The sequence below is a fragment of the Elaeis guineensis genome, chromosome 13 (assembly GCF_000442705.2).
Source record: "Elaeis guineensis isolate ETL-2024a chromosome 13, EG11, whole genome shotgun sequence".
Lineage (NCBI taxonomy): Eukaryota > Viridiplantae > Streptophyta > Magnoliopsida > Arecales > Arecaceae > Elaeis > Elaeis guineensis.
Genome location: NC_026005.2, coordinates 22,818,398 through 22,834,252, shown reverse-complemented (window position 1 = coordinate 22,834,252; position 15,855 = coordinate 22,818,398). Strand labels below are relative to the sequence as shown.

Below are 15,855 nucleotides of genomic sequence, written 5' to 3'. Positions count from 1 at the left end.
GTACCGTGGGCTTTTTTGTCTTGAACTTTACTGTTGTAGGTTTTGCTGTTGTGGATCGAATTTGAGATATTAAAATTTAATATTATATTTATAATAATATAAATATGAATGAGGGTTAATCAGATGGGCTTGCATATGTGATGGGTATATTAATTTTAAATGGGATGGGTTTAAAATTTTTGATTAAATTTGTAATCGGATTTGAGACGGGTTAGGATGAGGAGGTTTTAAATGGGTTCAATACGGATGGGGCAAATTTTGCGGGTACCCTATCCGTTGCCATCCCAATGGCTTTTATACCCGCAACCCAACCCCCTGCCTTCTTCGTCTTCATCTCTGCTCCTCCGATCCCATCTGTCTGTCTCCATTAGAGCAGCCAGAAAAATCCCCAGAACCCCAACCCTAATCGGATCTCCGATCTGGAAATGGTGCTAATATCTCTGGTGAGAGACTACATCGGGCGGATGCTTCAGGACATCCCGGGCATGAAAGTTCTCATCCTCGATTCCCAGACGGTATGGATTCCCTGATCCATGATCATCTCTTTCTTGGCAAGACCCTGTCTCGGTGGATCGCTTGTTCGTGTCGGTTGAGCTGTTACCGATGGTTTAGGTCTTTTCTTGATCGATTCCGTAGCGTGAATTAGGGTTTCTTGGCAACACATGTTCCCCAGGATCGATGCAATTGTGCAGGTTTCAATCTTTTGAACTTTTAAGGTCTTCAGGATCCGTAAACGATTTTTGGGTTCTTGAATCATGGAGAAATATTTGGACACTTTCGTATAGTTTTGTAAGAAATGTAGTAATCTTACACCATAAAAGTTGGCTTTGAGTTGGCGGATTAGTTGAATCCTGTGTGAGCGTCCTGCAAGATGAAAAGAATCGGTGGGTGCCGGAAGCCTAGAGGAGATGGTACACTAAACAGGTGACATGCTCGACTTTGTCAACGAGTCACTCAGAAGGAAAGCCAAGGCGTCTTATCACGAGTGTTTGTTGTGAGAGAGTTTAAATCATCTGTCTCTTAGCTAAGTTCAAATAGTTGCAGATTAGTCGATCAGTAAGAGTCAGGACACCATGAAGAACGGCTCCATGTTGTCCACCATCAGATCCTTATGGCCACAGCTGTCATACGTAGTAGAAATACATGTAATGTATACAAGTGATGTCTGCCTGAGACTGTCTGATTTCCATCCATGTTTCTCCAATGAACTTTGTCTGTAATGCAACACAATAGACAATATCCGTAAATCTGCAAACATCAGACACATACTAGTCTAAACCATAGCTCACAGCATATAGTGTATTTACTTATAGTTAAACATCGTCTGTCATCCACTCCTATTCTGTATTGAATGGGAATAAGAAAGCCATATCATAATAAGTTTACTTCCTAGAAAGATATTGACTAATGAATCTCATGGCAAGATAAGACATTTACATTTCATAGCCTGCAAATTTATCAGAGAGAGGGATGCAGGGGTTCAAAGGATCATCACTGACCTTTGTATTTGATGGTGTGTTATCATGATGATTTGATGTGCAGGTCAGCATTGTAAGTGTTGCATATTCTCAATCAGAGCTACTTCAGAAGGAGGTGTTTTTGGTAGAACTGGTGGATTCGATGTCAAAGGAACCAATGGCACACCTCAAAGCAGTATACTTCCTTCGCCCAACATCAGAGAATATTCAGAAATTGCGCCGCCAGTTGGCTAATCCCAGATTTGGCGAATATCACTTGTGTATGCTTGTTAGAATCTGATATACATATTGAGCTTATAAACTAAATTTCTGAAAAAAAAAAAAAAAAAAACCCTTTAACTTCTGGTATTTGTGTAGTTTTTTCCAACATCTTGAAAATTACCCAAATTCAAGTGCTTGCTGATTCAGACGAACAAGAAGTTGTCCAACAAGTTCAGGTGAGTCACATTGAGTTTCTCCCTCTCTCCCCCCCCTCCCTCTCTTTCTGTCTGTTCCTCCATCCCCCACCGCTCCTTCTCTCTCCAAGTTACTCTTATAATTTTCTGTTTGAGTTTAATATCGAAGTGCTCTGTTCTGTCATTAAGTTGATCTTTACTTTTATGATGACAAAGTTTGACTGAAACATCTTTAGAGGTTCTTGACTTGCTTAAGCATGTAGTTGGAAAGCCAGCCCTATTAGCACTGTCAAAGCAACATCTGACAAGTTGTAGAAGAAATGGAATTAACACATGATCACCTAGAAATCTTGTTAGACCAGGATCATCAGATTTATTTTCTAGACCAGCTGAGGAAGGCTTTTTTCTTTTTTTCTAAAAAAAAGTTAACATTGACAATATCTACTGGACCTCTGGAGGCAAGCAAATTAGATCTTACTTTGTTTATTTTGTTTCTTTAAGAAAGAAGCCAGTTGGTAGTAACTCAGATGAACAAGTAACATAAGGATGTAAAAGAGCATCTGGAAGCTATGAACCTTTCTTTTTCCTAGTAACTTATTTTCAAGTAAAATAATATTCAGATGAGAGTGGTTTGGACATGGTTTTATAACTCTGTGGTCTGAGTTGAAACCTGGCTGAGTGGGGTCAAATTCTATTCAACAGCTAGATTACTCTATTGCTTACCTTTTATAAAGAACCTGGAAGACCATATGAAACAATTTTACATTTAGAATCAAATGAACTTAAAAAAGGTTAAAGCAAACTTTTAGTGGGTACTTGGACAAACACTTGCTACCATCAGATGAAAGGTACCATTTCACACTTGGCCCCTTCAATCATCTTTTGCCCTTGGATCTACATGCAGAGTGGGTCCATGCACGTTTCCAAAATATAATACCAAATTCCTTACATACATCTGCGAGTTCATGTTCCTCCACATTCAGAGGATAAATAAAAACAGTACAGAGGTTTGTCAGCTATCTTAATTCATGTCTTTTATAGATGATGGGACCTTTAAGAAAGAGAGTTTCTGGGTGTTCTTTATGATCACTACTAGTAGCTTACCATTACTTATTTGACTATGTGATCAGTGCTGATGGTCTAGCATTTTTTGCTTTAATTATAAGCCCAGCCAAAATTTCTCGTAACTCTTCCTAGTTTTCTTGAGTTGACTTGTCCTGTTTTATTATTTTTGGCATCAATGATCCAATTTTGTGTTCTTAGTTTTTGAACCATGAGTTTAGATGTGTAACAATTGGCAAAGACTATGTTATGTTGTTTGCCTAACAATAAGATTATGGGTTTGCAATTGATGGTGATAGTTAACACTGATTTGTTAGTGTGTGTTGGAGTAATAACCATGGTTGATGCACACAAGGAGGAGCTAGTTGTATGTTTAAATCTTCGTAAAATGGAGATCCATGGGATAATTGCAAGTTTTTAGCATCCTTTAATAGTATTTTGTGAAGGGAATATTCAAAATCTATGTTCGAAACCTATATTGTTCATTGCAGAAACTTATCATGTCTTGCCTTGAGCTCATATCAGTGTAGATTTGAGTATGAGTTTCAGAATTTTCTGTAATCATGGGCATAAAATTGTACATGTACACAATTAGTTTTTCTTTTGATAATATTGATTGTTTCCAGTGAATAATGCTCATGTCATGTTAATGTCAAATGTTTTATCTTATGCTTTCAGACTCAAGTATTATTATTGCCATTTGGTGTGTCTATCAATGTGCTGTTAACGATTTTGACTTCTAGTTACCTACCTGTGACATCATATTCTCGTTCACTGCCTTATTTGTCAATCTACATTGCTATTGGCTTTGCCAGCTGGTTTGCTTAGTACCCATTAATTCTGTTGACTAATTCATTTTGCTGCGAATATATGTCCCATTCACATTTACTTGTAATTGTACGTTACCTAAGACACCATTCTAGATGTTCTTTCAATGGTCATCATGTAGTTTGAGCCTTCATAATTTGCCTCCTGCTTACTATCATATGTGTCTGGTTGCCTTATGTTGCTCTATTTTCTTATCAACTTAGTTACTTGAATCAGTAACATGTCAGCTTGCAAGGCACCTATTCTGTCCCACTCCAAATCAAGGACAGTTGATTAAAATTTTGAAAGATCTGTGATATCCCTCTTCTATGTACTTGGTTTTAGTAGGCTTAACCATTGACTAGAAAATGACGTCCTTGTAGGCATGCTATATATGTATGTGTGTGTGTTAAGCTGTTGTTTTCTCTTATAGTATTTCTTTTCGCTCTTTCCTTCCTCTCCAGTATGTTGTAAGGTTTAGGGTTGTTATAGTGAGATCCTCCTGTGTCTCTTTTTCTTGACTTTGATAATTCTTTTTGCTGCTAAGAGAAGGGAAATAGAATAACATGTGTATCAGAATGTAAAATTTGTTATGGTTGCAAGAAGAGGTGGACGAGTGATTACGTATAATTAATTGAGAATGTAGTGATAATATGAGAAGTCATGGTCAAAGCTTTCCAAAACAGATATCAGTAATGGAAAGAAGCTTGCAATTTTTAATTAGTTAAAACAAAAGTCCATGGTCTTTGGAGCTAAATAGAGGTGCAAATGAGTTTATTTAGGTCTTGTCCTGACAGGGGCTGGGTTAGCTTTAATCAGCTTTCAATTTAAATTGACATGCGAGGCTTACATTTGAGTTTTCAGCAAAAATTGAATCAATCTGGTCATTTAAGGTTAGCTAGCCCCTGTCATGACAGGGACTGGGTTAGCTTTAATCAGCTTTCTATTTAAATTTGACGTACAAGGTTTACAATTGAATTTTTAGCAAAAATTGAATCAATCTAGGTCACTTAAGGTTAGGCTTCAATTTTGCTTAGCTTAATTAAAATCATCAAATCAAACCCTATGGTGCTGGTATATACCTAATAAACTTGTGTATTTTTGAATTAGCAAGACTTGAAAGCATGTCATACAAGAAATCTACATAGATGATACTGTGTTCTATGCTTTTTCTGGGATCTGTCTTTTTAATCATTATCTTAGACTGTAAATGTGTAGAACAAAAACTATGAGTTTTAAGTTGAGCTACTGAGTTTAATATGTTTCATGTATAGGCTTCACATCATATGCATTAAACCCAATATCAATAATAACATTACTTCTGACTCTTGCAGGAGTTCTTTGCTGATTTTTGTGCCATTGATCCTTACCATTTTACTCTAAACATGCACATGAATCACATATACATGCTCCCAACGGTCATCGATCCTCCAAGCGCACAAAGCTTTTGTGATCGAGCAGTTGATGGAATTGCTGGTGTTTTCTTAGCACTCAAGCGCCGCCCTGTTATTCGGTATCAACGGACCTCAGATATTGCAAAAAGGATTGCACAGGAAACTGCAGTAAGTAGTTAATCACATGCATATATTTGCATATGTTTGAGTTTTCAATGACATAAGGGAACCATTTCTACGGGGTGAAATGTCTTCCTTTTGTTTTTTTGCCCCTAACATCATGTCACTTCATCTTTAGTTTGATTATGTTTAACTTGGAACTTTTTTAACTCTACTTTCTGGTTAAGCTCTGCAGAAGCTTATGTATGAGCAGGAAAGTGGTCTGTTCGATTTCAGGCGTACAGAGATCTCTCCCTTGTTGTTAGTAATTGATCGAAGGGATGACCCTGTGACCCCATTGCTGAATCAGTGGACTTACCAAGTATTCATGATCACAACCTTGCCTCTTAATTTTTTTGGTCTACTTAACGGTTAAATAAATGAATTGTTTTATTTTATTCCATTAACAGGCAATGGTACATGAGCTTATTGGTATTCAAGATAACAAAGTAGATTTGAGACATATTGGCAAAGTTCCCCAAGATCAGCAGGTTGTTTCATAGTCATCATTCCACCTCCATCACCCCACCCTGCCAATCCCAATTCCTTCTAAACATTTCCGTATCTTCTGAGAATTATTAGATATTTTGCTGTCCTGATAGGAAGTTGTGCTGTCATCGGAGCAAGATGCCTTCTTTAAAGCTAACATGTATGAAAATTTTGGAGATCTTGGAATGAATATCAAGAGAATGGTGGATGAATTTCAACAGATTGCAAAGAGTAACCAAAACATCCAGACAATAGGTATGTCTTGGTCCAGCGTATGTTTAACAATTATAAATATGCATGGGTGTCTACAAATCTTGTTAGTAATTTGTTCAATTATGTAGAGGATATGGCCAAGTTCGTGGACAACTACCCTGAGTACCGAAAGATGCAAGGCAATGTATCAAAGCATGTGACTATGGTTACAGAGATGAGCAGAATTGTTGAAGAGCGGAAGCTTATGCTAGTTTCAGAAACTGAACAAGAGCTTGCTTGTAATGGTGGACAAGTGGCAGCCTTTGAGGTATGTTACATGTCATTTGTGTTTTGACATTTTCACTCTAAAATATTATTTATTTTAATCATTTATCTTCTGTTTTAGATTCTTGGTACCCAATTGATTGGAACATGCACACTAATCATCAAGTTTCCTATGAAACCTATGTTAATATGTGATAGCACCTAAACATTCCACATCCTTATCTTATAGATGAATTTGAAATATTTACATTATTGTTTGTGATGCAGTAGTGATGTAGTGTTTTATCCTTTATCTTTTTTAATTAGTGTTATTACTCGGAGAAGACTTGCGAGGACCTTGGGTGACAATATATCAAAGTTGGGAATTCTAGTGACATATTCTGGGTATATTGCTAAATAATATGATATCTGGACTGATCACCTAAACCCGATGTTGACACACCATAGGTACGGGTATGGTTACAAGTCTGGCCCATCGTAAATACCCAGGGGCATTGGTCCCCAAAAATCTGAGATCAGAGATGGAGGAGAGGGAAGATCAGGGATGGAGAAGAGGGAAGAGAGAGAGAAAGGACCAGAGGAAGGGGTTGCAGAGCTCCCACTTCCAATGAGTTGGGCTTTTTAGTGGGATTGATTGAGCTGACGGGGTTGTTAATGGATGAAGGACAACAGCAGTTGGCTGCTTGGCTTGGGTGGAGAGGATGTCGGAGGTGGAGGTTGTGACTGAGTTCGAGCCATCGAAGGGAAAGGGCATAGGGTTAGGGTATTTTATTAGTGGGTAGGTGGCACATGTGGTGCATGTGGATTATTGCAGAGAAGAGAATATGATAGATCTGAAATTGCGTGTAAGATAGATCTGACCCCTAGATACATACCCACACTTGATACCCATATACCCAAATGCATGTAAAACAGGTTTAAAATAAATAAATAGAAAATGATGAGGAAAAATCTAAAATAATGAAATTTGTAAATTAGTAGGATGGGTTTGTCAAGCCAACTAGGTGGACGTATATAAATCAACTTATTTGATGTATATAAATCTTAGTTGCCACAAATTCTATCAATTCTGTTGCATGCAATTTAAATGAGTTGGACTGGAGGTGAGTGTGTTGTTGCTGAATGGGGTAAATGAGGTTCTGGGTGTAAGAGTGGTGTAAGTTAGATGGTTAACATCTTTTGTTACTGAGAAGACTTAGACCGCATGTGCACTGCCTTTCTTGGGGTCTGTTTCTTCCTAAAAAAACCATCCTCATCAGCATGACAAAATGGATGATGCATGCACTACTTGAAAACTTGAAATCTACTTCCCGGAAACTATAATAAAACAACTACATAACTGATTGGTGAATATTTGATTAGTTAAACTTGCATTTTCCTTCAAGATGGGAAAGTTACAAAAAGAGAGAGAGAGAAATAAGCAGGCAAATTGTGCAGTTGTGTTTACAATTCATATGGTGTTTACAATCCATTGTTACCTAAGCATCAAGTCATACTTGTGTCAAAGGAGGTTGTTGGCCTATCAAGTTGCACGTGCACATGCACACATGCAGACATGTTGGGAAGGGTGGGGGGTTGACATTAGTCTTGAGGTGTATGGTAAGGCTTATTGTATAAGTTTTTCCTTCCTTCTTATTTGTGCTAATCTATTTTTTCTCCAGTAAAAGGTCCTCGACTAATTTGGTCCCACCACTAATTTCATATGGTGCTTTTTATCAGCATTAAGGTAACACCCAAATATGTAATATTTTGGTGTAAGGCTGCTTTAGTGGCATGCAACATTGTTAGCACTTTCGAAGCCTTCATGATGGCATGAGGAGAATTAGGTAGAGAACACCAAGTCTAAGAAGTTTGTCTTAAAAATGCACCAACCACTTTAGTATATCATATGCACAGTTTGAAGTCTTCACATATGACAAATGGATCCAGTTCTTTAAAGCCCATCTGACATCACATTACTCTATCATCATGGAAGTATGCTTGTTCATGGAAACTGACAGGTCTTAATTCTGAGATCTAGCGGTAGGTCTAAGGAGGCAAGTAAACATTGGAAAGAAGTCATGGACATAAACTCATCATAGTAATACTGCTGTTGGATCCTTCTGACCCAAATGACCAACTAGTGTCAGGTCTGTTTATTCCAACTTACACCTGAGCTATAATTGAAAAAGTATGTTGATGCCTGTTTCCTTGTTTGTTAATACTACCACGATTAATTGACATTCTGGACTCCTTTGTTTAATGCTAGCCTATCAGTTAGATTAGCTTTAGTCTGTTGCCCTTGGTTCTGATATAAACTTTAACTAGTAAGTTTTACCTGTCATTATCTTGCTTGTATTTTTATGATTGTGTTCCAACTAAGTCCAGCAGGCCTTCCACGGTGAGCAGTGGTGGATTTGTTGGTTTGGAGTTGTCTGGTGAGTTATTTAGACCTTTAATGAAGCAAGGTGTAATACTCAAGGCCTATTTTCTGAGCTTCATGGATTTTTTGGAAGTATAGCTTAAAAAATAAAAAATCTTTTGGTTGCAAGAAATTAGCAAACATGATTTAATATGCAGAAATATAATATCGTATACTTTGAATATGCAAACATTTTGTAGCATAAATATTGAAAATGGCATGCTTTTTCCAAACTAATTTTCTGCACCCAAGATGATCTCATTTCTTCTCAAAAGTTGTGTGTAATCAAAATAATCAAAGTTAATGAATTGCTGTTGCATGCCATCGTATCTATGACAGTATTGTGAATGAAAGTATGTACCGCCCATACATGACCCAAATTGGACTGAGCTGATCTGTATTAAAACCTATGGACAGATTCAGAGATTTTGAAGTTTCAAATCTATGATGCATTTTAGAATGGAACAGTATCATCCAGACATTGCTTGAAATGGAAGGTTATTGTCATTATGCATCTGTCAAATCTAGTTGATCACCTAGTTGAAACAACAGAGGGTCTCAACCTCTCACTTGTTTTCTAATGTGTTGTACTCAAGCATTTACCAATGCAGGTTTCTTTCTGTCACAGCTGTTTATCTGCATTTATAGAACTGAACAGTTGTTTCTTCCTGCAGCCTTTAGAAAAGTAGCTTCTATCAGTATATTATTCCTCCCCCCTCCTCTCTCCTCTGCTTTCTTGGGGAAGCAAATTCTGTTATTGTTGCCTAATCTTTATTTTTTTCTTAGCATCAGGCAGTCCTTATGCTCAGATATAACCGTGATCAGTTTCTCGTAACACCGATTGTTTGTCTAATTATTTGGACATAATATCTCTTAGAAAGTGATCTTCATTTATTTTCACAAATATATGATTGGAGAAAAAGCTTAGTTATGTGCACTTTGTAGTCAGATTAATTTAAAACCTTTGCTAGTGCAACATTGAAGGCTGGCTCTTTTCTCAACTGCAGGCTGTCACCAATCTTCTGAACAATGAAAGTGTCTCTGACGTTGATCGCCTACGATTAGTAATGTTGTATGCTTTGCGCTATGAAAAGGAGAGCCCAGTTCAACTGATGCAGCTTTTCAACAAATTAGCTTCACGGTCTGCGAAGTATAAATCCGGTGTAATGTAACTAAAACTACTTTTCTGTTCTGCATCCTAAGCTTTTAGATGTTTCCTGCATTGTTTAACTTCACAACTTGTATTTAGTTCCACTTCAAAGCATGAATGCCATTGCTAGGCAATGGGAGATTAGGAGATTATATGCTTATCTTGTCTTCTGCAAGTTTCTTTATTCCCCAAGAACTTAAAATTGTTTCAGTTGTCAACAAGGTCAGTTGGGGGCTGGTACCGGTTTTTGCTGGAACAGTATGGTACCAGTCTATCCCATTTCGACACATAATACAAGGCTTAGTATTGTCCCACATTGGGATGCCCAAAAACCTTTTTTTTTAATCTTTTTGCTTTTTCAGGATTTATAATTTTGTTTTGTATTTTTTGTGTTTAAATTGTGTTCTAATCAGGAATGTGGTATCGGAGTGTCATATCACTACTAATACTCCATGATCAATAAAGTAGCAATATTTATAGGTGAAAAAATGACAAACACAATATTGCATTGTGAAAAGAAAATGTATTTATGATACCGACACCCGCCTGGCCCACTTGTCACCCCGCCACGTTTTTTCAAAAAAAATGTTGATTTGTCAGGATGCCCTATGAACCAGTCAAACCAGTCCCGATATTAGGTAGTTCTGACTTGTTTCGGCCAGGATGCATCATCTGTGCATTGTATCTGCCAAACCAGGACCTGTACTATTGCTATCAGCTATTACAAACCCAACGCAATTGGGATGCCCTGATTTAACTTGTTTTGTTAACCTGGGGGGCATCCTGATACTGATTTTTTGGCTGGAACTATATGTGCTGGTTGTACTGTCTTGCTCTGGTGGAATATCTTTTTGAAATTAAGGTATGTTTGTTTGCTTGGAAAAGGCTTTGGAAAATTTAAAAAAAGGGGGAGTTTTCTGAGTATCCCAATGGTAGGAAAACCTTTTCTTTTCTTTTTTTTTTTTTTCTTTTTGGTTCTTTTTTCCTTTCCATAGTTTTCTAAACAACCTAACATACCATTAGATATTACACTCATAGCAGATCAACCCAGTTGGTTCCTTCCATATTGATTTCTGCTCCATTGTTCTCTTTCATTGCTTTGATTCGATAATCTTACCAACATTAGGCAGTATAAATCTTCATAGGCACTTTGTTGACTGATGTGTAAACTTGTTAATATTTTGACAATGATGCTATGAATCATAATCATGCTTATGCATCTTTCTAAAATCTCAATGGCAACCTTCAGTAGCTCCAGTCCTTTTGCATCTCTTTTAATCTTTTTGAGTTCTTCAAACACATTTTTTTCAGGAACTTTGGCTTCTTTCTTACCTTTAACAAACCAAGCAAGTGCACCATGCCTTCCTATTTTACTTCCATTTTTTCAAATCTGATAATCTCACTCTATGATTTGCAGCTTGTCCAATTCCTCCTAAAGCAAGCAGGTGTTGATAAGAGAACAGGTGATCTGTATGGCAATCGTGATCTCCTGAATATTGCTCGTAACATGGCTCGTGGACTCAAGGTTTGTCATATAAAGTATTTTCCTATTTATTACGTAAAGCATCCTTATATCAGGTTATGTTTTTTGTTGAAGGGTGTGGAGAACGTATACACACAACACCAGCCTCTTCTTTTTCAAACCATGGAAAGCATAATCAAGGGGCGATTAAGAGATGTTGACTATCCATTTGTTGGCAATCATTTTCAACAGGGCAGGTTTGTCAGCAATAGCCTCTATTTTAGAATCAACTAAATGAAAACCCAAATACATAGTTTAAAAACTGATTTGTGATGACTGGCTACCTTTGGCCTTCTTTCTGAAGGTATAATTGTCTTACGTCAAAAACTTTTTCCCGAATTTTCCAGATAGGGAGAAGAAAACTTGCAAGTGATGGTTGTATATAAGTCAGTGCCTTGTGCCTGCTATTTAATGCTTTTTTGTGCCAAATAAACCTGCTTTTGGACCTCTGTTTAGAGAACCAGAATATTGTATGCGAGAAAATAAATGGAAAATTAGGATCACCTTGTGAACCTTTCTCTGCTTTTAGTCATACTAGTTATAATGCATGCACAAATGCATGCAGCTGCTAACAATTTTGATAATTTTTAAGAAGATTTAAGCATATTTAGGCACCAATATGCCTTCTTCATTCCTAATTTAGATAAATTTCCAAGTTTGCTATGATAATCAAAAATTCTGAATTTGAACTTTTGGAGGATGTGGTATGAATCCCAACTCGAGGAGCGTTTCTCCCTTGGACTCATCAGAGTCCAGCAACGTTAGAATCCCTTTTTGATAGAAGTTTAGCATGGTTTTTTTCTTCCAAAGAAGTCCAATCAGGGTTATTATGGGAATTGAAAAGTCAGGAAATATAGCCACTTCCATGTAGTACTAGAACAGGATCAGGAAAAGGGTTTAAGTGAGCATAAAAGATTACTAAAATGACTAGTATATACCAGAGATGATAAAGCCATATTTTCATCCCCCCTCAATCTGTGGTGCATACATGCCAACCATGCATATTTTGTTTGTAATAATCTTATCTAATATGTATGATAACCAGTAGATTATGCTAGTTGTCCGAGATTATATTTAAGGCATGTGCTTGTCTTGGCCTATGAAACCAAAGTTTTATCAAAAAAAATGAGTGCTTCCCTATTCGACTTATTATCTTGTTTCCAAAGAAACAATGCCATTTCCATCTTAGCTTCAGCTGTAACTGGTTCTTATTGGAAATTATGGTCTTGATAGGTATATGTGTCTTTGTTGAGATGTCAAAACACATCTTTTATACCCATTGTGATGCTTTATCTGATAGTGTGTTACCTTGCTGATGTAAATTACTTTTTGAGGAAGCCAAGTCTTTTGTATGCGTTTTTCATATTTGTGGTGGAATAGTATATCATCAACCACTGCTTATTGAAATGGAAATTCTGTGCCATGCGGAGAAAGAGGAGACCTCCAGTCCTGCAACATGGTTTCAATATTAGAGGAAACATGGCAAGGAATTTCTCCGACACCTTGTCTGTCCTCCCTTTGCCTCCCCCTCCTCTTTCTCCTATCCTGCCTTACAGCCTTCACTTCCCTTGGTTCTTCTCCTATCTTTTGTTTACTTCTCTTGCTGCTCCTTTCAGCCACCCAAGCGTCCAGTGTTAGTGCCCATCTGTGCTATGTCCGGACCACCAGCTGCCTGTGTACCATGGCTGCTTTTTGGAACATTGGTAGTTTGAACTAATGATGACCTTTTACAGTTATCATGATGATGAACTAGATCTTGCTTCCTTCACTGTCATATGGCATGTTAGTATTTATTTGAATTTATTTAGATATTGCACATACAGCACTTACAGATGCATGTAGATATGTATAAACCAACAGATGTCCAGCTCTCATGATGTTATGCCTAGACTATGGGAACTTGTTATGCTCGACTATCTTATCCACGCCAAGCATGTTTCGATTATCAAACCTTTATAAAAAGTTTGATTTCACCTGTTTGCACATGTTTTTAATATCAGGTTATTGAAACTTTTACCAGAATACTCTTGGAAGCATGCATGCTGGAAAAATAGTTTTTAGCATTATTGTAGAAATGCATCATAATAAGCCTACTAACTTAATATACATTCATATCCTTGTAATTTGTCAACTCTCTTGGCATGATTAAAGATCATCCCCTTGACATTCTTCAACATCATAATTTGTCCACTGGCTTGAGTTATTCTTGAAATAACATGGAGTCTTTGATGGTTTACTAACTTGTTATGGATCTTTATCTCATTTTGATGCAGACCTCAGGAGGTAGTGATTTTCATTGTTGGGGGAACAACATATGAGGAAGCACGTACCGTGGCTCTTCATAATGCTGCCAATTCAGGAACACGGTTCATACTTGGAGGTTCTGTGGTCCTCAATTCTAAGCAGTAAGCAAAATCGATGGCAGTTGTTGTTATAATTAGTTATTGTTTTAAGAATATATCATCTAGTTATGTTTTGTCATTTGCTAAATATAACTTCTTCAGGGGCTAACCTTTGTACCTCTTGCATAAATCCATCAATATACTCCCCATTATCTGCTTACATGCATATACGGCCACATCTTTTTGTTTCCTGAGGCACATTTTTTATTGCATGCAGTGTCGTTGGCCATGTTGGGCATAATTTATGCAGTTTGAATGTTTTAACAAGTTGCCATCATGCTCTGGCCAGACATTTGGTGAAAGCTATGGGCGTCCATATTGGTTAAACCACCAGAATATTTGTTGGTAGTAAGGATCACCAGATTGGAACTGGACCCTATGCCGGCCGGCCAGTGGTACGGTTTGGTGCAGGTCCGTATCAGTCTGTGCCAGGCCGAACCGATAGGGCAGAGAAGGGGAGAGGGAGAACAAAGACAGGAACAGAAAGAGAGAGGGGGGGGGGGGGTGGTGAAGGAGAGGAAAACTCAAGCATGCAGTAGAAAAGCATTGATGGGCCAAACACTCTATTCCTACTCCCAAGGGTTTAAATCCTGGTTATGGGGCCTGTACCAGTTCAGGCCAGATCAGTATGGTATGGGGACAGTCCAGATCAGTCCTAAACAACCATAAAAAACAAGAATGAGGGGTATAACATAACAAAACAAAAGTACATGAGAAAAAAAAAATGGTGTCTTGGGATTTGCAATTCCAAGTGTAGGGACCAGGATGGATCAGGAGGACCTGATTTGGAGAGATCCAGGGTCCAGATGCATCCTTGAACCTGGTCTCTTTGGTTCAGTATGGTACTGCCAAGGTGGAGTGGGACCTTAATCCTTGCCTATTGTACACTTGCCTTTGTTCTGGCGTGAGACATCATTGTGTTTCTACAATTCATGGTCGGTAGAAATGGTCTTTCAGTTTATATCTGTATCAGTATGGAAAAAAATAGTATGGAAAAAAATAGAGACTCATTGCTTGGTGCAAGGATAAAAAGCTTGGGATGGCAAGCACAATGACCCAGGTCCGAGTCCTGGGGCAGTCACTTTGTGTGAAAACGAAAAAAAGGCAAAAGGAAGGTTAGGTCTATCCTAGTTTGCCTATGCCCCTTCTAAGGTCCTGGATTATTGGGATCATAAGTCGGTAATGGCAATTGTAGGTTTGAGTCCTGGGCAGTTATTTTGTGCAAAAGCAGAGAGAAAAAGGTCAAAAGGTCAGATCATTCCCAGTTTGGGATATCATGATTGTGTAATGACACTATGGGGAAAAAGGCTACCTTCACTCTTCGTACTCTCTTTTCTCCTATTGATATTGATATGAAGTTACTTTTCTTTTCTTCTTTGGACTATTGATATGAAGTCCATGTGGGAATACCAGCAATCAGAAGCTAATTGTGAAAACATAACACGCTGCCTATTGTAGAAAGTGTAACATGTATTTCATATCCACTTTTCATTGCAGACTGTTGGAAGAACCATCAGTCAGCTGACCGTGTGGTTTACATATACGTCAGTTTGTGAATTACCTATCTACTTGCGTATTTGATCTGTGCAGTTTCCTAAAAGACCTGGAAGAGGCGCAAAGGATATCTCGGACAAACAGCGTTGTATAGAGTGAAACTCTTGTTCGGTGATAGGGACTGGAGAGATGCTGGCAATGTATGCACCCTGGATTAATGACGGGAAATGTGAATTTGGACTGCCAGCTTGTGCGAGATGAGCGACATTTGAAATGACACGATCTTGTATCCGATAAGGTGATCACCATCATTCATTAGTCTCAAACCGATGCTCTGTACAAGGTGTAAAAGATTTTTTTATATATATATATTTCTTTGTGTGTGGTCGTGGAGGTTGTAGTGTATGCTTTTTTTTTGGGTAAATAGTGTTTGCTATTTGAATACCAGAAAAAAGATGGTGACGAGCTTGTCGTTCATTTCGGAACTTAATAAATTGATTCAAGATCTATCATGTGCCCGATAACCAACCGTATGCTGACCGTGGTTGTGATTTTTAAGGATGGTTAGATGACTGCTGACAGGTAGAACAAAGGATAAAAGTTTTCTGGAACGATTGATGTTCAG

General features: G+C 37.8%; 1 protein-coding gene across 2 annotated transcripts; it reads left to right on the top strand.

Annotated features, from left to right (window-relative positions):
* The first annotated feature begins 279 nt into the window (after nucleotides 1–279).
* Nucleotides 280–15,617, top strand: LOC105056244 (vacuolar protein sorting-associated protein 45 homolog). Of its 2 annotated transcripts, XM_010938379.3 has the most exons (13): nucleotides 280–515; nucleotides 1,543–1,738; nucleotides 1,836–1,915; nucleotides 5,077–5,304; nucleotides 5,492–5,617; nucleotides 5,706–5,786; nucleotides 5,898–6,039; nucleotides 6,126–6,304; nucleotides 9,670–9,825; nucleotides 11,230–11,337; nucleotides 11,410–11,531; nucleotides 13,608–13,739; nucleotides 15,327–15,617. In XM_010938379.3, the coding sequence occupies exons 1-13, from the start codon at nucleotides 426–428 to the stop codon at nucleotides 15,382–15,384; spliced, it is 1,698 nt and encodes a 565-aa protein (XP_010936681.1). In that variant the 5' UTR covers nucleotides 280–425; the 3' UTR covers nucleotides 15,385–15,617. The 2 variants fall into 2 exon arrangements, with proteins under 2 accessions (XP_010936681.1, XP_073103384.1); XM_073247283.1 differs by lacking the exon at nucleotides 9,670–9,825.
* The last annotated feature ends 238 nt before the right edge of the window (nucleotides 15,618–15,855 follow it).

Coding starts and splice junctions, on each gene's coding strand:
- LOC105056244 (XM_010938379.3), top strand. CDS start 426: ATGGTGCTAATATCTCTGGTGAGAGACTACATCGGGCGGATGCTTCAG. Junction 516..1,542: donor TCATCCTCGATTCCCAGACG/GTATGGATTCCC, acceptor TTTGATGTGCAG/GTCAGCATTGTAAGTGTTGC. Junction 5,618..5,705: donor TGAATCAGTGGACTTACCAA/GTATTCATGATC, acceptor TTCCATTAACAG/GCAATGGTACATGAGCTTAT.